General features: G+C 36.3%; 1 protein-coding gene across 2 annotated transcripts; it reads left to right on the forward strand.

Annotated features, from left to right (window-relative positions):
* Positions 1 to 4,980: 4,980 nt before the first annotated feature.
* On the forward strand, positions 4,981 to 16,747 carry GIMD1 (GIMAP family P-loop NTPase domain containing 1). Of its 2 annotated transcripts, XM_045998494.1 has the most exons (3): positions 4,981 to 5,058; positions 6,813 to 7,207; positions 16,468 to 16,747. In XM_045998494.1, the coding sequence occupies exons 2-3, from the start codon at positions 6,815 to 6,817 to the stop codon at positions 16,726 to 16,728; spliced, it is 654 nt and encodes a 217-aa protein (XP_045854450.1). In that variant the 5' UTR covers positions 4,981 to 5,058; positions 6,813 to 6,814; the 3' UTR covers positions 16,729 to 16,747. The 2 variants fall into 2 exon arrangements, with proteins under 2 accessions (XP_045854450.1, XP_045854449.1); XM_045998493.1 differs by lacking the exon at positions 4,981 to 5,058 and having other exon boundaries at positions 6,131 to 7,207.
* Positions 16,748 to 24,571: the final 7,824 nt, after the last annotated feature.

Raw genomic sequence — 24,571 nt, forward strand, 5'->3', positions numbered from 1 at the left:
GGCCATTGCTGCTATAAACATTGGGGTACAGATGGCCCTTCTTTTCACTACATCGTATCTTTGGGGAAAATACCCAGTAGTGCAATTGCAGGGTCATAGGGAAGCTCTATTTTTAATTCAAGAAACAGACTCTTAACTAGAGAACAAACTTATGGTTGTGGGAAGAGGAGGTGGCGGGGGATGAGTGAAATAGGTGATGGGGACTAAGGAGTGCACTTGTGATGACCAGAGCATCATTAAATAAAAACTTAAAAACAAACAAAAAGCCTACTAATTTTTCTCTTATTTTCAAGGTTGCATTCATTTTTTAATAGTGACACATATTTATATGATGGCTTACTATATTATAATTGTAAATGATAACATGAGTATACCTGTGATTCTTAGTTTTCAACCTAAAGAGCTCAAAGCTGGTAACCAAAAGTTTAGTTATTGTAAGTCACATCATTCATTATATCCTAGAGGTATCAGATTATAAATTTCATTTATTTTAATGGGAATCCATTTGAAACTATATGAGTATGAGAGTTTAATGCATGTACACACATGTACACACATACACATGTGTGCAAACATTTACTAGGCATGTAAAGTCAAATCCAATATATAAGTCATCACAGAATAAGAAGAGGGATCGATGCTAAAATACAAAATATAAAAATTATCAAAATTAACAAAAGAAGAGTCAAATTACTATGGCAGAAATTTTTGAAGTTATTCTGGAATGACCTCTAGAAAGCTGCTGGGCCTAATTGTTTTTGTGAAAGTTTCTTCAAATCTACTAGATATGAGTAATTGCCAAAGTATCTGAATTACTGCAAAGGACCACAAAAGAAAGAAACTTTTCTATTTCAAGAGGTTAGTATATTCTTGATCTGAAAACTTAACAAATACAGGTTAAAAAATAGAAACCTATAAAGTAATTTTACTATTAATGAAGTTGCTAAAATTATAAGTAAATCTTAGAAAACTGAATGCAGTAGCATAGCAAAAGAATACCATACACTAAGTAATTGCCAACAATTACTCTTGCCCCCACACCACATGCTAAACATAATCCCATCATCAAGGCCTCTCATCACAGTAGTGTTGCTTAAGGAACTGGAGTAAATAGGGGGAGGACAGGAGTAATTTGGAAAAAGAAATGTGCCTACTGTGTCACTCCCCAAGCGAAGCCACTGTCCCATGTGGGCCAGGAAATAAAATGTTTTAAATGACCCTATTTTCCCCTCTTCTTTTCTGAATTTCCTAGATGCTTTGAAATACACTTATTTCGTTTATAATCCTTAAAAAGAATCAATCAGAAATACTCAGAAGCAAAATGCAAACAAAACAAAAAACAACATCAAAAATTTTCCTGAGGGAGGATGAGACTGGTACAGTCTTTAAAATGAGAAACTGGGGCGCCTGAGTGGCTCAGTGGTTTAAGCCGCTGCCTTCGGCTCAGGTCATGATCTCAGGGTCCTGGGATAGAGTCCCGAGTTGGGCTCTCTGCTCAGGGGGACTGCTTGCCTCTCACTCTCTCTGTCTGCCTCTCTGCCTACTTGTGATCTCTCTCTGTCAAATAAATAAATAAAATCTTTTTAAAAAATAATAAAATAAAATGAGAAACCAACAAAGTTTGGACCGAAGGCTTCTCATATTCCCATTGGGAATGGGCAGACATGGGCATTCTTTGTGACTCCAAGAACCTTCAAAATGAATTCAAATTAGGACTGTCCCCAAAATGGAAACTGCTGGCCAGTGCTCTCTGAAATTTTTGGAAAGGTAAGATCTGTTGTCTTAGTCCAAGATCAGTTCAGACAAAGAAAATTAAGTTACCACCAACTATAGCCAGCTTATCAGTGCTCCCCTACACTTACAACAGTGTCAGTCAAGGTTAAGGTCATTTAGACATCATAATTATAGTCTCTGGCTATTATTCTAAGGGTCTTCTTTATTATGAAAAGAAAAAAACAAATGAGCAATGTGTTCACAGTTCAAGCCAATGAAAATTGTAATTTGTTTACAATCTGATAAGTCAAATTGCCATAAATCAAGAACTGCTTAAAATAAACCTCAATTTTATGGATTATAGAGACACAATTTTAGTGAGTATAAAGATTTATAATTTATATAATTATAATATATACATATATACACAAATGTTAATATGTGTGCACATGTGTATTACGAGCAGAATCATGTATCTCCCAAATTCATATGTTACAATCCTAACCTCTAGTACCTTAGAACATGACTGTATTTGGAGACATGGCCTCTAAAAGAGGTAATTAAGTTAAAATTAGGTCATTATGGTTGGCCCTAATCCACTATGACTGGTGTCCTAATAAAATGAAAAAAATCTGGACAAAACATACACAGGAAAGACCATGTGAAGAGACAGGGAGAAGATGACCATGACAGGCTAATGAGAGAGGCTTCGGGAGAAACCAACCCTACTGACACCCTAATCTCACACTTCTAGCCTCAAGATCTATGAGAAAATCAACTTTTCTTATTTAAACCACTCAGTCTATGATATTTTGCTATGATAGTTAATACTGTGCTTATGTGTGTAAGTTGAAATATAATTTTTACTCATGTCAACTAGAGTCATCCTTACCATATAATATCTCATTTCAGAGACTGTGTAAAGTCTAAGATCCTTCCCAAGATTCTTGCAGGCTCCTAGGGACTAGTCTCCTAGCTTCAACCTCCTCCCTTTCCTCAATTACTTCACTTCAGATGTCATTTCCAATATCCACGTTCTGTAGTCTTCATCCTGTGCTAACCTGGGGAGGACCTCAGGTTTCTCCATTATTTGCCATCAAAACAAAATAAAATAAAGTAAAATGCTAACAACAAGCAAAAACAAAACAAAAATAAATATCCACCCTCATACAAAATAATCATGAACACAGCTCACTTTATATTCAGAAATGCAAAGAACTTAAAATTGAACATTAGCTATCTCTGCTCTAACAAAGTCCTTTAATCATTTCATAAGTGGAAAATCCAGAGTCCAGCCATGTTCTAATGTCTCCCATTACCTTCTCCTTTCCCCTTCTATCTCTCTCTCCCTCCTTCCCTCCATCCCTTCTTGGTATACCTGCATCTTCTCTACTCTCTTCTTGGCTCTTCCCTCATTCCCAGCAGTTTGGCGATCACTTTTTTGGAGTTTGGCTTATGTTATCAGGATCCCCTTTTCTACTTCAAGTAGTTAATCCAACTATCTTCTCAAAGACAATTTCCTTTGTCAGAGATATCCTAGAGCCAGCCATTAAAGTCATACAGTTTTATCCCAGCTACCTTATATTTAGCCAAGTTTCAGTAAAGAGTGAAGCTAATTTTTCAAGTTGCTTTTTCACTCTGATCCAAAAGGAATTAGCATCGATTATTTAACATCATCTAGTAACAACACTACCCTTCTATATAATCTCTAAATTGGCTTAGATCTAAAACTACCATTAAACGTGCTGGAAATTATTTTTAAAATTTTCAGCCTCATTGGAACTTTTAACCACACATATGAACTCTGAACTTTATTTGTTAAACTGTCAACTATTGCATTCAGCAAATGATTTAAGCTATGATTGCTAAGTAGAGGGTTGGAAAACTAAGAACCTTCTACACTTGTCAACGTTTTATACAAAACAAGGGAAAGATGGCTTCATTTTACCTTTATTCAAAAAATCTTCCACACAATTAATATGTGTTGATGTAGGTTGCCTATTTGAAGAATGTCAGTTTATGGTTTGAAGAAGAAAATGAAATAAATTCTGGTTCAAAATTACTTCTTAGGAAACAGGCTACTACTGCCACCTGGGGGAGATTCTTTCTGCTTCATTCAAGAAGGCCAAATGTGCTTGTCAGATGAATGAAAACAGTTCATGTTTTCCTTGTTATATCCACACAGGAAGACTTTTTAACTTTCTGCCCATGAAGTCATAAGGCATTCCAGATGTCTCCAAGATTCCTTCACACAGAAATACATACTTCACAGACTTTTTGAGAGGTATAGGAGATGAACCAGAATATAACCATACTAAGATTTCTACATCTTACACACTAAAGAGGTAGTTAGAAAGTATACGTCATATAGAGAAAAAATTAAAGCTTTCAATAACAAGATGAAACCCCAATTTTAAGCAAAACGTATTTGGCCTCAATTTGTAGTTAGTCGTACTCCTTTTCTGAAATATGCTATCATTAATTGATATGGAAACTACATGTGCAGATAGATATGAGCATGTTAGTGATAGCATCAGTTAGGATAAGATAACTTCAATTCCATGGAAATAGCAAAGCATTTTCTTATAGAATTTTTGAATTTATGAACTAAATACTGCTACGAACTCAAAATCTTTTGATTGCATTTACATTGCATATCTATTTGTTGAAACATTTGATGTAGTGTAAATGAGAAACGTTCCATCATTTTCAATGGAAATATTGTGACCATTGCTTTTGAACGTCTAGTTTGTGTTTAATAGTTGTCAGTCTTGGGATGCCTGGGTGGCACCCCAATGGCAGTGGGTTACAGCCTCTGTCTTCGGCTCAGGTCGTGATCCCAGGGTCCTGGGATCGAGCCCTGCGTTGGGCTCCCTGCTCAAGCGGGGAGCCTGCTTCCCCCCCTCTCTGCCGGCCTCTCTGCTTACTTGTGATTTCTGTCAAATAAATAAATAAAATCTTTTTTAAAAAAAGAAAGAAAAAGAGAGAAAAGGATGGCTTAAAAAAATAGTTGTCAATTTTGCATTTATTTATGCTAGAAATAAGGTATTACCTATCAGCAATGCCCTAAAACAAATAATTTAATCTTGAAAATAAAGTTTCAGGAAGTATCTGTTGAAATGTTCAGCCTATTAGATGACAAAAACAGTTCAGTGCTGATTAGAGGAAGACAATGAACCATTTATGGAGAGGATTCTGGTAATAGATTAACCTAATAAAATACATACAGTATCAGTCCCAGAGTGGTACGGTGACACTGTCAGAAGGTTAAAGTTCATACCAAAGAACAACTGTACCAGCTCCAGGGAAGTCTTTGTGGAAAAAGTATTTCTAAGATTGGAAAAGGTAGGTGACATATAGCAAGTTACTGGGACTCTATAATAATTATTTTTTAATCATGCATTTGGTTCAGGAGTAAAAAGAAACTTCATAAGTTATTCCTTACTCCTTAAGGAATAAGGAGTGACTGTGGTTCAGCCGACACAGCTGAATGAGCTGGGTAAATTGGGGTCACCTTGAGGAACTCCAAAAATGAGTGTCTTGTGTGTGGGGGTGTAAGGTTACTTCAAAATGTTCATATTAGAGTCTAGGGAGATTGGGGTGAGGGACAATAGAGGACAAGAAAGGCCAAAGGTATATAAAACTGAATAACAGAAGTACAAGTTATAAGCAAAAATAATAAATATGCAATTATTTTTTAGATTTTTTATTTATTTGACAGAGAGAGACACAGTGAGAGGGGGAGCACAAACAGGGGGAGTGGGAGAGGAATGGGAGGGAATGGAAGAGGGAGAGACAGGCTTCCTGCAGAGCAGGAAGCCCGATGTGGGGCTCCATGCCAGGACCCTAGGATCATGACCTGAGCCAAAGGCAGACGCTTAAGGACTAAGACACCCAGATGCCCCTAAATAGGCAATTTTAATTAAATGTCCTTACTTCTGAATCAGCAGGTTGAATTCATTTGGCAATTGGCCTATAGCTCTGTCTTACTGGTCTAATGAAAATGATCAATGCTTTAAAATTCTTATGTTCTAGGGGCACCTATGTGGTTCAGTCCTTAAGCATCTGCCTTCAACTCAGGTCATGATCCCAGGGTTCTGTGATGAAGCTCTGCCTTGCGTGCGCTCCCTGCTCCATGGGAAGGCTGCTTCTCCTTCTCCCACTCCCCCTGTTTGTGTTCCTTCTCTCACTGTGTCTCTTTCTGTCAAACAAATAAATAAAATCTTTAGGAAAAATTCTTGTGTTCTGCACAAAAGATTATCTCCATTTTAGGGGGCAGTAAATGGAATAGATTCTCCCAAGATTCTCCTCCCTCATAACTGAGCTACACAATGTGTTGAGCTTTACTTCCTTTATTCAAAAGCCAGTAAGTTACTATAGTATATCATGGAAATGATTTATTAATTATTTCATAACAGAAATTACAAGCAGTTCTCATTTTCATCAGAATGTTGCTGGTTGTAAAAAAAAGAAAAAGTAAACAAAAACAGAAATCTCTTTAACAGTATTCATGCTTCATAGGAGACAAACATTCAGGAAGTCAGGAAAGATAATTTTTTGCAGATGCCACTTGTGTGTGTATTCCAGTGGTGGGGAGATGGGGAAATTGGGGATGTTTTTTAAAATGCCAGAAAGATCCATTTGTTCTACTCTTCTGTTCCTACTTCTCCAAAAGTGATTGATTTTCTAATATTGATGCTAGCCTCGTTAATGAACCAGAAACCTCAGCACCCATTGCTAAACCAACTCACCTGCCACATTGATGAGTTAACACATTCCTCCTAAACATGGTTTACATCATCTTCATGTAATTTGTTTTTTTCCCACTCATTTTCCTGCAATTATTGCTTCCTCGTGTCTTTGTCTGTATTTGACTTCTCCCTCCTCTCCCACTGCAAACTACCGATATTATTTTAATCTTCCTGTTCTCACTGGAGTGTCTCCACTTTAGTGGAGCACTCCTCCATGCTTTAGCCACTATGAATGAGGGGTAAGTAAGCCAAAAGTAGTACCAGGAATGTTCCAGGCCAAGTAAGAAGGCTTACATTGGGTGAATATTGAAGCCTAACTGCTTATGCTGAACCTTTGTTTACCCACAGACATGACAGACTCTAACAAGATGATCATCAACTTGGCCCTCTTTGGGATGACTCAGAGTGGAAAAAGTTCTGCTGGGAACATTCTTCTGGGAAGCACTGACTTCCACAGCAGCTTTTCTCCATGTTCTGTAACCAAAGATTGTTGTCTGGGCCGCAGTTGTCACCTCTGTGGCTTCATGCGTCGAGGGGGGCAAGAGATAACCCTGCAGATCCAGGTCTTGGACACACCAGGGTATCCACACAGCAGGCTGAAACAGGAGCATGTGAAACAGGAAGTCAAGGAGGCCCTGGCACATCACTTCGGGCAAGAGGGTCTCCATCTTGCACTGCTGGTCCAGAGAGCAGACGTGCCTCTCTGCGGACAGGAAGCATCTTCCTCAGTCCAGATGATTCAGGTAATACAAAAAGGCAATTACACTAATGTCATTAGTTCTATTTGGAGAACATTATCCTATGACAATCCATTTAAAAGACTAGTTTAGAGCAAGTTTAAAACACCTGTTGGGTGATGGATATTAAGGAAGGCACGTATTGCATGGCGCACTGGGTGTTATATGCAAACAATGAATCACGGAACACTACATCCAAAACTAATGATGTACTGTATGGTGACAAACGTAACATTAAAAAAAAGAGAGAAAGAGACAAAAAAATAAGTGTTGGTCACATAGAAATGGTAAAAAATTACTTGATTTTCCCTATCAAGAGTCATTTTTACAATTTCCTTTACAGGAATTCAGTTAGTCATTTTATATCTAGGTCACAGACAAACTCCTCCGCACCCCCAAGTAAGATGCTAGACTTCAGAGGTTAACTGACCCGTGAGTGAATTTGTAAATGTGTTCTTTAGATCATCTGCTTCAGAATCAACTGGGCTGTTGTTAAAAATGCATATTCATCCAAGCCCTACTGAATTTCAAGGGTAGAACCTGCATACCTACATTTGCATAAATGGTCCATTTTTTTTTTTTTAAATAGCAAAGTTTAAGAACTACTAAAACTTGTATCCATTTAACATCAAGGGCACAATCTCTTATAGTTTACCAACAAATGGGTGTTCATTCACTGATTTAGTCATTGAAAACTGTATCAGTTACTTATACAGAGCTTAATGACTGATGAAAAATATATCAGCCCTGTCCTTAAAAAACTTATAGTCTAGAAGAGACAAATAGATAAACAAGTACAAGACAATGCATTAAGTGCCAAAGTAGTATAACGTATGGCCTGGGAAAAGGCAGGTTTCACTGTGACTTATATCATGGTGAGCTGTGCTTTATTGATAGGAAACACATCAGGAATTTTAGATGCTCTGAGTGCCTCATCATCTGTAGGGTCAGCAACTGATTCACTGTAGCCAAGGAAAGACCACAGGGACCTCAGCGTGAACATGAATAACACATGCCACCTTTGCCTAGTGGTCCGTCCATGTTTGTTCGTTCATTTATGAGAAGTCACTAAACTGGAAGCTGGTTTAGCCAGTCTAGGTAAGGATCTGGGAATAGGAAGGGCTTATGAATATGGAGATGGAGGGAGTAATACTTGCATATGGTACATACACATGTATGACCCAGGTCCATCTCTAACCAACAACTCCTGGAAACTGCTCATTGAGCTGCTCCATTCTACTCATCTCTTCATTCTCCAGTCTGGGGCCACCCACATTTAACTGCTGGACTTGACTAGTATTACTCAGTAGCCTCATTAAGTCACCAAGGTAAGAGAACTCTTCACTACTAGAAGCTCCACAGGTAAACTACAGGGAGAATGCAGAGCAGACATTTTTTCACTCAAGAATTTGTATAAATGCTACTCTTCTTTCAGCCCAATCTCTGATCACATAGATACAAGATCTGTTACACTTAGAAAGATAGCATACTTAGATTCAAATAAATATTTTTCCCTTTAACTTGTTAAGGCATAAGATTGTTCTAAAAGACAGACACACTTTTTTTTTTTCAGTAACTGCTTGTTTCTAAAAATGAAAAAAAAAAAAAAGAGCCATATGTGAAATCACAACAAACTAGCGGAAAAAATTAGGGTGACAAGAGTATAAAAAATATTCTTCATCATCTAACTCCTGAAAAATCAAGGACATGCTGTGCAAAAGCAAAGAAGAGAAGATGATTGCAATTAAGAAACAATGTGGAATCTAAGACAACCCACAAACTTCCCCCAAACTATTAAAGACTACATTTCAAACAATATTTCTGGTGGAAATCAAGTGAGGGAAAACCTGTTGCCATTCCACCAGTGTAATTTTTTTTAAATAAGTTTTAAAGTTCATTTAAAGCTGCTATTAAGTTGAAGGTACAGATGGATATAACTCAGTAAATTCAGTAAATGCACAAATATTTCTCAAAAACTAACCTCTTTCCTTATGTCTCCAGAATGTTCTCTGTGCTCGTCCTATGCTTAGCTGAAAAGGGTATTTTTAAAAGACATACAATTTAAGGGTGCCTGGGTGGCTCAGTCAATTTAGCATCTGCCTTCGGTTCTGGTCATGATGGTGGGGTTCTGGGATCGAGCCCTGCATCATTGGACTCCCTGCTCAGTAGGAAGTCTGCTTCTCCCTCTGCCTCTGCCTGCCACTCCTCCTGCTTATGGGCTTGCTCGCTCTCTCTCTCTCTCTCTCTGCCAAATAAATAAAACATCTTTAAAAAAAAAAAAAGACATACATTTTAAAAATAGACTTTTTTCCAGTTTTAGGATATAGAGCTCTATTGTAATCCCTTAATTATTTTTATACAAGTGAATTGGGTTCATACATGCCTCTGATCTTTTTAAAAAGTCCCTGGCATACAGCCGCCTTCTCTTACCACTGCTTTTTTAATTCAGTGTCCAGTTCATGACTTAAAGGCAGAGAGGAGATGGGCTACAGTTAAACTCAGATCCAGATTTTTTTTTCTAAAATAAATATCCTTTCCCTCCCAGGAAAACTGAGAAGCCAAGATTTAGTAACCTTCAGAGGGGCCCATGACCCCTGGGAGGCACTGCAGTCCTATTCTGAGCTTCCATCATAATTTTTGGTTGAAGATCGCCTATGCACAAGCTGGCTGTTTATGACCTTCTTCCTGAAAGTGCTTCAGTTACTGGTGGCAGCCATCTGGATGTGCTCACAGATTAGGAGCAGCTGCAGAATGTCTGAATATTCAGCAGGACCAACAGCTGTTAGGACGAGCAAGGAGTTGTTAAGGTCCTCTTGGTTCCAGACACACCCTGGATTTCTTTTTCTTCCTGGCTTATGCAAAATGGGGGATGGAATATCTGCCTTCTCCCTTTTGCTTTCCTCCTTTCTGGCGGCACTCATGCCTGCCTTGGAAGGAGCCTACAAGGCCAGTGCCAGAGAAGTGACCTCTTCTTTCTTGTACCTCCCTGTGGTCTCGTCAAATATCTCTTTTAATTTGTGCTCTAATATTTTTTAGAGGGGTTATAGGCTGCCAGCAATGACAAATGAAACATTTCCCCAAATGATCCTTTTTTTTTTAAATTTATGTTAGGCCTTCATAATTTATAGCAAAATGGTGGAGATGTGAGTCAACTCCCCAAAATTGGGAAATAAAGGAAATGATTCATCTAAATATTATCTGAATATCATTTGAATGTTATTTAAAAATCCACAAATAATGAATAAGAGAAGACAATAAAATCACCTTAAGAAAAGTGCTAGCAATCAGCCAAACTGCACTAGGAATTGAATCCAGGAATTGACTAAAGTCCAAATTCTTTCCACTATCATGGTATTATGTATTATTACTGTACATAATCAGGCTTCAAGCAGATATTTTTTATTTAGAATGAACAATTCAAATGTTGGTGTTACAGGTGGGTGTGTACACAAAAGGCTCAGAGAGGCGAATGCAAGGCCTGAAAATACTTAACAAAGATAACGAGCTTAGTTCTTGGATAGAATTTAGTTGAAAAATAAGCCTTCTTACAATTCTAAGTATGTGACTATAAATATTACTACGAGTTTCTTGGCTTCGGCTCCTCACTTTTAAAATGAGGATAATTTTACCTAGTTCAAGAGTTTTAAGGGTGTTGTTTAATGATGTAATATGCTTTGCATTTTGCCTGACTTAGAGTAGATTCATAGAAAATTACTATCATTGTTAACATTTTTATTGTTTTTATCACTACGCAGATTGTAATGAGTACCTCATTCAAATGAATTACTGGATATGAGCAATCTATTATAGATAAGAGCATGGCTTCTAGAGTAAGTTATACTTGTGGTCAAGCTCCTACTTAGTTACTTGTTTGCTTCAGGACCTCGGGCAAGTAGCTTCTCTAAATTTCAATCTCTTCATTGGTAAATTGGGAAAAATAATAGTGTCTACTTGACTGGGTTATTTTCAGGACTAATTTCATATTAACTTAATAGTAAATTAACTCAGGCACTAGCACAAGATGAGTGCACAGTAATTGTCAGCTATGGTCACTATACTTTTATTGTTAATGTTTGTCTTGTGCTAAAATTAGGACATATTATTTGTAAACTTCTTCAGGATTATCTTGATCAGAGTGAAATCAAATTTACACAACCCTGATGTGTAAGAACTTCCCTATTAATTTAGAAAAAAAAAAAAATCCAGGAAGAAATTTCACTGGCTTAGTAAAGGTTAAAGTAAGAAGCTCCAATTTGGGGCACCTGGGTGGCTCAGTGGGTTAAAGCCTCTCCCTTCAGCTCCAGTCATGATCCCACTGGGATCGAGCCCCGCATCGGGCTCTCTGCTCAGCAGGGAGACTGCTTCCTCTTCTCTCTCTCTGCCTGCCCCTCTGCCTGCTTGTGATCTCTATCTGTCAAATAAATAAATAAAATCTTTAACAAAAAAAAAAAAAAAGAAGCTCCAATTTAGTGGGAAGGACATGGTCTAGGCAGGTAGGGGACCTCTATTATAGGCCCAGGCCTGCCAACAATCCAGCTGTGAGGCTTTGGCCATTTAACATCACATGTCACAATATTCCCTTCTATAAAATACGCCAGTTTGGACAAAAGATCTCTAAGGTTGAATATTTACTGAATCTGATCTAACAAAGTCTTATCATTCAGCTCTCGGCAAAAGAAATGTGGTGCTTTAAGTGGGATGAGAGTAAGGGAATAGTATGAAATATAAAGAATGGTCCTTATTGTCCTCCTGTTCCATGATAATTTTTTTCTCAGTTGATGTAATAGTTGGCTTTTTAAAAAATTCCCCCTAAAAAGTCCAGATGCTATGATTTCATCAACCACAAACAAATGGGGCAGGACTGGTGAGGTCCTGGGAAAATGAACATAATTCCTGGAAAACAAAGTTTATATCCTAACTAGTTGTCCCAAAAGGACTAGATGGACTCATACCCATTAGCACTCTGAAACCAAACAATTCATGATTGATTATAAAATTTCCATCTAGCTTAGTACTCTATTTAAATTATTAACGCCAGATAACTTACATTAACTCATCTTACTCTTGGATTTTTATGTGAGGTATCAATCAACTGTGATTATTCTTTCTCTGGGTCCATAGAGAACACGTTTGGCCACTAACACGATGACTATACACCAAGCGACACTACTTTCAAATAGTCAACTATTTTCCAGCCAAAAATCAATCTAAAGATTATAAGCTAAATCAACCATTCTCTTCTATTTTTGGCAGTAATTCAAAAGTGCAATTTCTCTCACAGTTTAGGACATGAGCATCCTTTCATAAATAACTATCAACATGTAAAAACTTCCCAGTGGCTGAACACATGGGCTTGCAAGTGGTGTCGAGCTTACAAATCTATTTTCCTTAGGTGGTTTAACTCATTTTCCCTGAATGTTATTATAGTTTAAGGTATAGGAAATATCTGGCGGAGACAAAAAGGGAATGTGTTAATGTTACAACCCAGAAAACCAGGAACTAAAGATAAACTGTGAAAGTTATAGAGTTATACCATTGAATATATATATAATATATAACTCAGGAAGGGATCACTTGGGCCAAACAGTTTATTGAGCATGAATTTTTATTATGGTGATGTTTCAAAAAATATTTAATGACAAATGTGGTTCATGCATCAACCAAAACTGAGGGGGTAGACCTGGGGGTAGCACTCAAGAGGTTAAGGGTAGTGTCTATTTATTAACTATAAATATAGTTAAATATACATTTCAATATTATAACAATCAAAATAAACAGGTCAATACTGGGTGAGTATTAGAACTGGCTCTAAATTTGAGAAAGTTTCAGAGATAAGAATGTTCAAGGATCAATAGTTTCACTTTAGAGAAGTCCCAATATTATACACTATACAATCCCCAGTAAGGCTCAATCACTCTCCTTACTTTGTACATCTTCACTGCCCTATAACTCTCTCTTGTTGATTCCTATGCTTGAAGCATTATCACATGCTAGAAACTGCATCTGACTCCTCCCTTTTCCTTCACTTTCCACCTCCACCCCAAACCGGGCCAGATGTCTGCCTCTATAGCACCAATATACTTTCTATCACAATACCTGCAGTTACAACAAATGGAAAGTATTTTCTTTCCTGTCTGTCCCTCTTCCTCAGTTCTAAGTTAGTACAAAAGAATCTCCACTAGACATAAGCAGAAAAGTGTATGTCATGGTCCACTCTGTGCTCCTGAGACAAAGCAATCCTCAGTAAATCTTTGCAGAAAAAATAAATCACCTGGAATTCTTTTTAAAATTCAAATTCCCAGGCTCCATCCCTAAAAATTCTGATGCATTTGTAGCAAGCATCTCAAGTGGTTCTGATGTACATAACCCAGGAATCTCTTTATTCCCAGAATCTAGGTCTATTTAGCTCTTCATTAAATTTTCAACTATTTGTATTAATTTGCTAGGGCTGCTATAACCAATTTCACTACCTGTGTGTCTTTTAAGCAACAGAAGCGTATTATCTCTCAGTTCTGGAGGCTTGGAATCTGAAATGAACTTTAGCAGGATTAATTCCTTCTGTGGCTGTAAGTGAAGAATCTATCCAAGGGTCTTGACTTTCTTTCTTTTTGTTTTTATGGCATTTTCCCCTGTATTCTTATGTTTGTCCATCTTTCTCTGTTTTATAAGGACACCAATCGTATTGCATTAGTGGCCTTAACTTGACTAATTATATTGGCAACAACCCTATTGCCAAATAAAGTCACATTCTGAAGTACTAGAGGTTAGGATTTCAACATATGAGCTTGGAGCAGGATACACAATTCAAACCATAACACCTGTTTATTTTGCGACTCTTTGATCTTTTCACAAGAAATACATTACAGCATACTGAGTATGACACGTGATGCTGTGTCACTATTAGCTAAAATGTGATGTTGACATTACACATGTACTTAGATTTACAAACAGCTATCTTCTTTAAAAGTTGGGTTAATTTAAGTTTTGCTAACACGTTTTGAGGGCACATAAGGATATACCAATTAAAATACCTTTTTAAAAGTTCTTTTGTAAGGTTTAGAATCTATTAAAAATAATTATTCATTTAATGTACTGATCCTGAAACTTCAATTCAGATTTTCTTCAGGAGGGCACTTTTAGGAGAACCAGAAATATACAATTATTCTATGGTGCAGACAAATTTTAAACAGATATGGGGAAAAATTTTGGACTTATTCATTGAGAGGGTCTGAATGCAAAAGAGAAAGTACAGATTACCTGCAAATCCATGAGCATGAACTATAGAACAAAAGAGAAATTTTACAGGAAGGTAAAGTTTGTGTCCCAAAGATTAAACTTCAAAACTGAAGACTCAAAACAAATAAATAAAACCCTAAGCCTTCTGTTTGAGGTGATGGTGAGGCTCCAAACTCCAAATTAGTCCAACCAATTTCTATTGAGAGTTTACAATGTGAGGCTTTGATAAGAAAGACATAGATTCTGACTTCCAAAAGTTCACAGTCAAGTTACAGAGATAAATACATAAATACATAGCTCTGATAAATGACAAACTGTATTAGGAATCGTAGTTGGTAACCATGGTCTAGGTATGTTTAAATTTAAATATATTGTCCCACAGTTGCCATATTTCCGTATTATTTACCTGTCTGGATTCTTCCTCCTTTCCTTCCTTTATCTCTCTTCCTCTTTCTCTCTTCATTTTCAGTTTTTCAGTTTTATAAATACCAATCCTACATTTGTTATATACATTGAAAATAGTTTCCACCCTGTCTTTCAGATTTTTTTTAAAGATTTTATTTATTTTTTGACAGAGAGAGAGAGAGATCACAAGTAGGCAGAGAGGCAGGCAGAGAGGAGGGGGAAGCAGGCTCCCTACTGAGCAGAGAGTCTGATGTGGGACTCGATCCCAGGACCCTGAGATCATGACCCGAGCCGAAGGCAGCGGCTTAACCCACTGAGCCACCCAGGCGCCCTTTTTTTTTTTTTTTTTAAGATTTTATTTATTTTTTGACAGAGAGAGAGAGATCACAAGTAGGCAGAGAGGCAGGCAGAGAGGAGGGGGACAGTCTTTCAGATTTTTTAAGTCCGAGTTTGTATTATCTCTCACAAAGCATTATGTTGAATTTGAAAAGGAATAAAGTGTGTAAAGTGACCAGCATAGTATCTACCACTAAATATTAGTTATTCTCCCTTCTTTCTTCCTTCTGATTACTAGAGGTCCTGGATATTTGTTCTATTTATTCCTAAGTATTTCATATTTTTCTGAAGACTCAAAAATAAAATACTTCAAACCTTCTATTTGAGATGATGGTGAGGGTCTAAATTTCAAATTGCTATTATAAACTGGTAGCACCTTTGAAAATATTTTGGTAACAAGAATATTTGGAATGAAAGGAATGTCATTTTACTTCCACAATGTCATGATTTCCTATAACTTTTGGAATATTAAAAATGTTAAATGATTATTTCTAGACATCTTCCACATTGTGTGAACAATTTGCCACCATTCTGTTGTTTCCATTTTATATCAGCTTATTTTCATTAATCAAACAAGACTCTATTCCATAACCAGCTTCCACACATTACTAAACAAGGGAATACCAGTCTTCAGTGTTTTTCAACCACATTAGAGGAAGTCATCTGATAAACTGGACTTGATTCTGGCATGTGAAGTGAAGAGGATTTGAATCACAGTAATATTTTGTAGTTGTTCCAAATCGCTAAATGTAATTTGATCTTAGCTTTTCCATTACATGTCATCTGATTAATCAATAGATTATAACCAGATTATATAATTATAAATCCTCAGAAGATACTTTTAGTTATGATAATAACACAACATTCCTACCAAAAAAGATAAGATAATTCCCTTGGTCAAAGTCCTTGGACTTAAAGGAACTGTAGTTCTAATAGCTTCAGGTTGGCAGGTAAATATAAATTTATTGCTGAATGTTGTAAATGAAATTGTATCATATGCATCATTAATAATACGCAGCTCTGAAGTTGTATATACATAAATTATAAGAGCAAATTAAAATGAAGAAAGCCTTTTTTTAACAAAATCCGCCCATTTCTCTATTTATTTCCACTATTTGACCCCATCTTCACTTCCCATTATATATATCAGCTTTTAGTAACATGACATCCAGATCTGTTGACTATGTCTGATATATGTCTAATAACTAATATATGCCTAAAAACTATCCTTTGCTTGTATTTGAGGACTATGGGCCAAGTCAAATAGCCATTTAACTTCTTTCTTTCAGGAACTTCTGGGACATGCTTGGAAGAATTACACTGCCATTCTTTTCACCCATGCAGAGAAAATAGAAGAAGCTGGGTACAGTGAAGATAAATACTTGCGTGAGGCCTCCGATACACTGCTGACCCTGCTAAATTCTGTTCAGCGCAGATATATTTTCCAGTATAAAAAAGGAAACTCACTTAATGAACAAAGAATAATAATCTTAGAAAGAATCATGGAATTTATAAAAGAAAATTGTTACCAAGTTCTTACCTTTAAATAAAATTTAGATAAAAGGAAAAGAGCATTGGGTTTTAGAGTCAGAAACCTTGTTTCAAAATGCCTGTTAGAATGGATGAGAACTGTCAGAATTCCCATAGGCTGCTGGTTAGAGTGTACATTGGTATAACCAATTTTGGACAACTGTTTGGCAATTAAGAAGAATATAAAGTAATCAAAATTCCTAACACAAATCCTATGACACAGTGACTGCCCTCCTAAGTATACATTCAGCAGAAATGTGTACATTTGTGCACTAAAAGACATGTGTGTATAAGAATGCTCATAGCAGTACTATTCATAATAGCTAAGTAGCTATTGGAAATTATCCAAACATCCATTAACAGTTAAATGGATAAGCAAATTGAGGTATAATTACACAATGGAGTATTATACAATAATGAGAATGAGCAAACTACAACTGCATGTAACAATATCAATGAACTGCCGAAACAGAAAGTTGAAAGAAGCCAGACATAAAATAGGATATATTGTATGATCCCATTTATATAAAGTTCAAAAACAGTCAAAACTGATGTAATATAAATTACTCTGTTGTTAAACGAAGTGCTGGAAATCAGGAGAGGTCACTCCTTGGAGAGGATAATTAGCATGCTCTGGGCAGCTTCTGAGATTCTGGTGATGTTTCATTTTCTGACCTGGAGACTGGTTTCAGAGTGTTCACTTTGTGAAAATTCAACAATGAACATTTCTGATTCATAAACTGGTATATCTGTTATATTTAAATAAAATTAAAATGAAAAATTACTACCTATATTTTAAAAACTATCTCCACTACTTACTTGATGCTAGACAAGGAAAATTATTTAATCCTGTGAAATCCTCATTTGGAATATCCTCTTAATAGTTACTGTAATGATTAAACAACTTGGCTCATGGTAGATGCTCAATAAATGTTAACTTTCTTTTCCCACCTTCTTATGACCTGTGGTTCCTATTTAGGATCGGAAATGCGATAAAAATTCAGAGCCTAGCCTTGCAGTAGAAACAAGGGCAACAATAATCAAAAATGAATAAAACCTTGACTGAAGAAGAGCCTTCTCTACCTTATAAGGTTTGTCACTTTGGCTTAGTAGAGAGCTCCAGGATGGTCTCAAAGGCAGCAGTGAGGACTGAAGGAAAATAATTCTAGTCAATCATAACACCCAAGACTACCACTAAATCAAAACTGCATCACCCATGTTTAACATTTGTACATGAGCTTTATAATTTATAAAATTCTTTAACTAAGATAGTTCCTAATTTACAAACAGCTTGGTTTCATATTTTTTAAGTGTGCAGTACACTAATTTCCTATTAGAAATAGGATTATAGCTTATGATTATTCTCCCTGGTAAGCTCTCAAAAGCCTACTTGATGCTTAATTTTACCTGAGCTCTAGCATAAATAGTATTAGAAAACCTAGAACCAATTTAATTGTAAAGTGAGAGCTTCAACAATGGAGCTGATTTAAGAACTAAATAAAAAATTGACACTTCCCTAGGGGTTGGTCACTTGGTAACTGAAAAAGATATTTACATATTTAAGAATTTATTTATTTATTTGAGAGAGAGAGAGAAAGAGTTCAAGTTGGGGGGAGAAGCAGAGGCAGAGGGAGAAGCAGCCTCCCCACTGAGCAGTGAGCCCAAAGTGGGGCTCCACCCCAGGACCTTGAGATCATGACCTGAGCCAAAATCAGATGCTTAACTAACTGACCCACCCAAGTGCCCCCAGGGATTTGAGGCTGAGAAGCTGAAACTGAAGTGAGTGGTGAAGAGGGGGGGAAATTCAGGCTTTAAGCCCTTCGTATCCTTCATTCATGTGATGTCAACTCTTCTAGTCTCAGCAAGAACTCTGGTAAATCAGTTTAACCAAGACCCTCCCACTCTCAGTATCTGATCAGGTTCCTAATCTCCACCAACTCCCAAGTGACCCCTGATCCCCACCCTGCTCCTTACTTGTGAATTCCCACTTAACTACGCTACACTGGGAGATGAGTCCAATCTCTTTCCCAACTCTAAAATTCCATTGCAGTAGTCCTTATACCTATCTTGATGTTCCTATAAAAAGACTGCCTTACCATCTTTAACAACTGTCATTGAATTTTTTCTTTTTTTAACACTCCCTCCTTGGCAAAATAGAAGAGCTCAATGTATACTATAGATATTAGTCTTCCATCTGTCTTTTATGTTGCTTTTTGGGGTCAATTATATTATTTATCCTTTAACTTTGTTTATGAGAACTTTTGCCAAACTAAATTTGTGAATTTTCTTATACTCATGTATTTCTATGTACATCATACAAGATACGGGTTTAGTTTCATTTCCTTCGAGATGGGTAACCAATATATTTTCTCTTATTAAATAATTCACCTTTTTCCTACTGAAGAAAGGTAAACAGACAGAGGGAGGTAGATTACATATAGAGAGAGATTTCCTGTATCTATTTCTGTATCTACTTTGGATTCTTATATCTTTCCATTACCAATTTTATATTACTGTCAATACCAGAATGATTTAATCAAAATGGCTTTATATTATTTCTTGACATCTAAAACAAGTTTCTCGTGTTTCTCTTATTTTATGTTACCATATTTCTTGCATTTTTCTTTTCCTTTACTAAATCAGCTTTGCTGATCCTTGATAATTTGAAAGTTCTGATATGCATTAAGGATTATCTCCTTATTCCTGAATTTAGAATCAAGCACTATTGTGTCATAACAAAGTAACAACTACTTCCCTAGCCAAAAACTTTCTACATAGCATCATGCCCTCACCTACTAAAATAGACCTTTAGAACACTTTCATTTCCTCCCTATCCTTTTATCCTTCCCATGTCCTCCTTAGGGAAGAGGGCTTTGAAATGTTTTTCTTTCCCCATTACCAGACCTTGCTAAGACAATTAATTAAAGACTTCCCAGGCAGATTGCCCCTTCTGTTCAAAAGTCTTTTCTTAACAATTGCATTGACCATTCCCAGTAGCTTACCATTAGCTCTTTTAACTTAATATATAAATATTAGAAGGTCCATTCCTTAACACTGTTTTCATCTTCCCTCATCTTCATAATTAGTGTGTTATATATACTCCTGATATACTTTTAATTCTAGCACAGTATCCAAGAGGCATTAAATTACCTAGACATGTTCTTCTATGTACCATTATGTAGCAGCAATCCTTACACCTTACAATAATCAGCATACTGGATGTAGAAAACTAATTCGTTAGCTGGTAGCAGGGTAGTTGAATCACAAGAATGATGAGACACTGAAGTGAACATCTTGTTGCTGTGCTGTACTCTACTGGAAGTTGGGTTGTGTTTTTTTTGATAACTGTGCATGTATATCCATTCAGCCCTAATACTAACTCTGACCTTTACTAGGTTTATTCTCCTAAGTATATTACCTCAATTAGCAATTTCAGACTTCCATTTTAGTTACGTTTATCTATATTGTGCCATGTTTTCCATAAAGAATTTGCTTAGATTTTCTGTTCTACTGATTTTCAGGGATATTATAATTCTTTACAAAAGGCTAATGTTTTTAAGTGGCACTGCTATTTCCCAAATTCTTAACTGACTGAGCCACCTAGGCACCCCTATTTCCCAAATTCTTAAACTTTATTTAAAAATTAGTGTCTTCACAAGCACCTGAAGTTTTTTTCAAAGCATGTGCTGTTTTAAGAGAAAATGCTATCCTTTTATATGAAAACTAAGGTTACAGAAAAAAGTTATTTCTACCAACATCATTCTCTTTTGCTAAACCTATTGAAACTAACTTTTAGTTTGCATTTTTCTTAATCTTTTTCAAAGAGAAATCAAATTGTGGTGTTGATTTTGGATAACTCCCACACTATTCTTTCCAAATTCCCCAGGTGTAAAAAGCTGAATGGGTTTAAAATTAGTTAAGTATCAGCCAAATATGCAATCTTAGAGCTGAAAATTTAAGTGGATGCATATATATATTGAGAGCATTTCTCTACTGGGATGTATAATATTCTAATGAGGTAATTTACCAAAAAAAAGTAAGATTCTGTTAGAGCAGCCTTCATATGAAGGCTCATCACAAATATTTCACTGTAAAATGAGCAGACATTAATATTACTATTTGAACAATACTGTGTATTATGTAGCAATGGGAAAGGCAAGAAGACTAGCTACCCCTTCATTAAAAAGGATTTTTTTTTTTTTTTTGCAATTATTGAGCCGAGGCTTGTTTCTGCTGCCGTTGCTACAGACAATAGCCTGCCAGATAGGAAATGATGTTGATGATGACATAAAATAACACTTAACACACACATTTTATTCAAATATCCAGAGAGCTGGGAATAGTGTGTTAGGAGGGGGGTGAGAGTCAGGAAAGGGAAGGAAAAAAAATAAACAAGGGAATACATAAGGATGAAAAAATATAATATGCAATAATTAATTCACACTCTGAAATTCCAGATGGCTCACTTTCAAACCAGCAATTATTTCATTGTTCTGGGTCCTTTTTCCAAATTTTTTTTTTTTGGAGTTATACCCCTATGAATTATCTCTGCCAAGACTTATCCAAAGGAAAAACCATAACTATAAAAAGTACAGTAAGCAAGAATGTATAAGTCACTAACTCCTTTCTATTCCAACAAGTTGGTACCTGAAGACCTGGTTTTGTATAAAGGCATATTAGCTGTCAGCAGCTACCCTTCTTTTCATTATTACTGCAAATTTTGGGGTTATCATCTAAGTAGTACTGCAAATGAGGCCTAACTATGGAGTTGCTCCTGGATTAAATAAATACATATTGTCTGTCTATTTATCTATCTATCTGGAACTTAAGTGACTTCTCTCATAGGTTGGCTTTTGGGATGGACTATCAGATCAGTGCCCTCAACAGAGCACTATGCAAAGATTCAAGGCACATGGTTCTTCAAAATGAAACTTTATTTGGAAAACCCAAAAAACCCCACCCCAAAACTGCCAGAACTCATATAGGAATTCAGTGAATTATCAGGCTATAAAATCAATGCACAGAAATCAGTTGCATTTCTGTACACCAGCAACAAGACAGAAGAAAGAGAAATTAAGGAGTTGATTCCACTTACAATTGCACCCCAAAACAGAAGATACCTAGGAATTAATCTAACCAAAGAGGCAAAGAATCTGTACTCAGAAAACTACAGAGTACTCATGAAAGAAATTGAGGAAGACACAAAGAAATGGAAAAATGTTCTGTGCTCATGGACTGGAAGAACAAATATTGTAAAAATGTCTATGCTACCTAGAGCAATCTATACATTTACTGCAATCCCTATCAAAATACCATCAACTTTTTTGAAAGAAATGGAACAAATAATCCTGAAATTTATAGGGAACCAGAAAAGACCTCGAATAGCCAGAGGAATGTTGAAATAAAAGCCAAAGTTGGTGGCATCACAATTCCAGACTTCAAGCTCTATTACGAAGCTGTCATCATTAAGATAGTATGGTACTGGGCGCCTGGGTGGCTCAGTGGATTAAAGCCTCCGCCTTCAGCTCAGGTCCTGGGATCGAACCCCGCATCGGGCTCTCTGCTCAGCAGGGAGCCTGCTTCCTTCTCTCTCTGCCTGCCTCTCTGCCTACTTGTGATCTCTGTCTCTGTCAAAAAATAAATAAATAAAATCTTTAAAAAAAAAAAAGACAGTATGGTACTGGCACAAAAACAGACACATAGATCAATGGAACAGAACAGAGAGCCCAGAAATGGACCCTCAACTCTATGGTCAACTAATCTTCAACAAAGCAGGAAAGAATGTCCAATGGAGAAAAGACAGCCTCTTCAATAAATGGTGTTGGGAAAATTGGATAGCCACATGCAGAAGAATGAAACTGGACCACTTCCTTACACCACACAGAAAAATAGACCCAAAATGGATGAAAGATCTAAATGTGAGATAGGAATCCATCAAAATCCTTGAGGAGAACACAGGCAGAAACCTCTCTGACCTCACCTGCAGCAACTTCTTCCTAGACACATCGCCAAAGGCAAGGGAAGCAAGGGCAAAAATGAACTATTGGGACTTCAACAAGATCAAAAGCTTTGGCACAGCAAAGGAAACAGTCAACAAAACCAAAAGACAATCTATAAAGAACTTATCAAACTCAACACCCAAAGAACAAATAATCTAATCAAGAAATGGGCAGAAGACATGAACAGACATTTCTGCAAAGAAGACATCCAGATGGCCAACAGACACATGAAAAAGTGCTCAATATTACTCGGCATCAGGGAAATACCAATCAGAAACACAATGAGATACCACGTCACACCAGTCAGAATGGCTAAAATTAACAAGTCAGGAAATGACAAGTGTTGGCATGTGTTGAGTATGTGAAGAAACGGGAAATCCTCCTACACTCTTGGTGTAGGGAATGCAAGCTGGTGCAGCCACTCTGGAAAACAGTATGGAGATTCCACAAAAGGTTGAAAATAGAGCAATCCTATAACCCAGCAATCACACTACTGGGTATTTACCCTAAAGATACAAATGTAGTGATTCGAAGGGGCACATGCACCCCAGTGTTTATAGCAGCAATGTCCACAATAGCCAAACTATGGGAGGAGTCTAGATGTCCATCAACAGATGAATGGATAAATAATATTCCATTATATATGTATACAGATAATGGAATATTATGCAGCCATTAAAACCCGAATCTTGCCATTTGCAATGGTGTGGATGGAACTAGAGGGTATTTTGCTAAGTGAAATAAATCTACCAGAGAAAGACAATTATCATATGACCTCACTGATATGAGGAATTTGAGAAACAAGGCAGATGATCATAGGGGAAGGGAGGGAAAAATGAAACAAGATGAAACCAGAGAGAGAGACAAACCATAAAAGACACTTAATCTCAGGAAACAGGGTTGCTGGGGGGTGGGGGAGGCTGGGAGGGATGGAATGGCTGGGTGATGGACACTGGGAAGGTATGTGCTATGATGAGTCCTGTGAATTGTGTAAGACTGACGAATCACAGACCTGTACCCTGAAACAAATAATACAGTGTATGTTAATAAAAACAAAAAACAAAAACAAAAAAAGGTAATTGCTGCCAGCAGCAGTAGCCTGGTTTTACCAAGAGGTCTAAGAATTTCTGCAACAAAAAGAAAAAGTTGATTAATTATCTTTGTAACCAACCACCCCAAAGGAGTATTTAATAATCTCACCTCTTCTTTTAGAGTCTCTTAAATACTCCACTAATGGAGTCATCCTAATGTCCTTACATGATCCACTAGAGTTTAGGGACTTTATCATTATCTCTCCCTAAAATTTAAACAAAAAAGTTGTTTCTCACCCAAATAAAACACATGACATGTAACTCACATGGAAAGTGTATTATAATGGAGAACAACACAGGATTAGTAAGATCTAGGTTTCAGCCAGTTACACCTTAGCACAGGCATTTATTTAAATTTTTTGTTAGTTCTTTGGGGTAAAATAAGATGGCTGGTCTACTTCTGTGGAGTTAAAAAATAGGTAAGATGTGTAAAAGTACTTTGTTAGCTATAAAGCACTAAATATCTTAATAATAATCCTATAATAAAATCCATGAGAGCAGAGAGGTACTAATATATTTCCAATTAATTATTATATTATTTAATATATTATTTACTATATTTAATTATATATTAATGTATATTTAATATATTATATATTAATATTATAATCATATTAATCAATTATTAATTAATTACTATTTTAATGATTATAATTAAATAATAATAAATATTAATATAACATTATATTATATTAATATATATTATATATGTTATACAAATATATATTATAAATATATAATATATATTATATATTAATATATATTTAGTATAT

This window comes from Meles meles, chromosome 2 (genome assembly GCF_922984935.1).
Source record: "Meles meles chromosome 2, mMelMel3.1 paternal haplotype, whole genome shotgun sequence".
NCBI classification, from domain to species: Eukaryota; Metazoa; Chordata; class Mammalia; order Carnivora; family Mustelidae; genus Meles; species Meles meles.

Coding starts and splice junctions, on each gene's coding strand:
- GIMD1 (XM_045998493.1), top strand. CDS start 6,788: ATGCTGAACCTTTGTTTACCCACAGACATGACAGACTCTAACAAGATG. Junction 7,208..16,467: donor CCTCAGTCCAGATGATTCAG/GTAATACAAAAA, acceptor TCTTTCTTTCAG/GAACTTCTGGGACATGCTTG.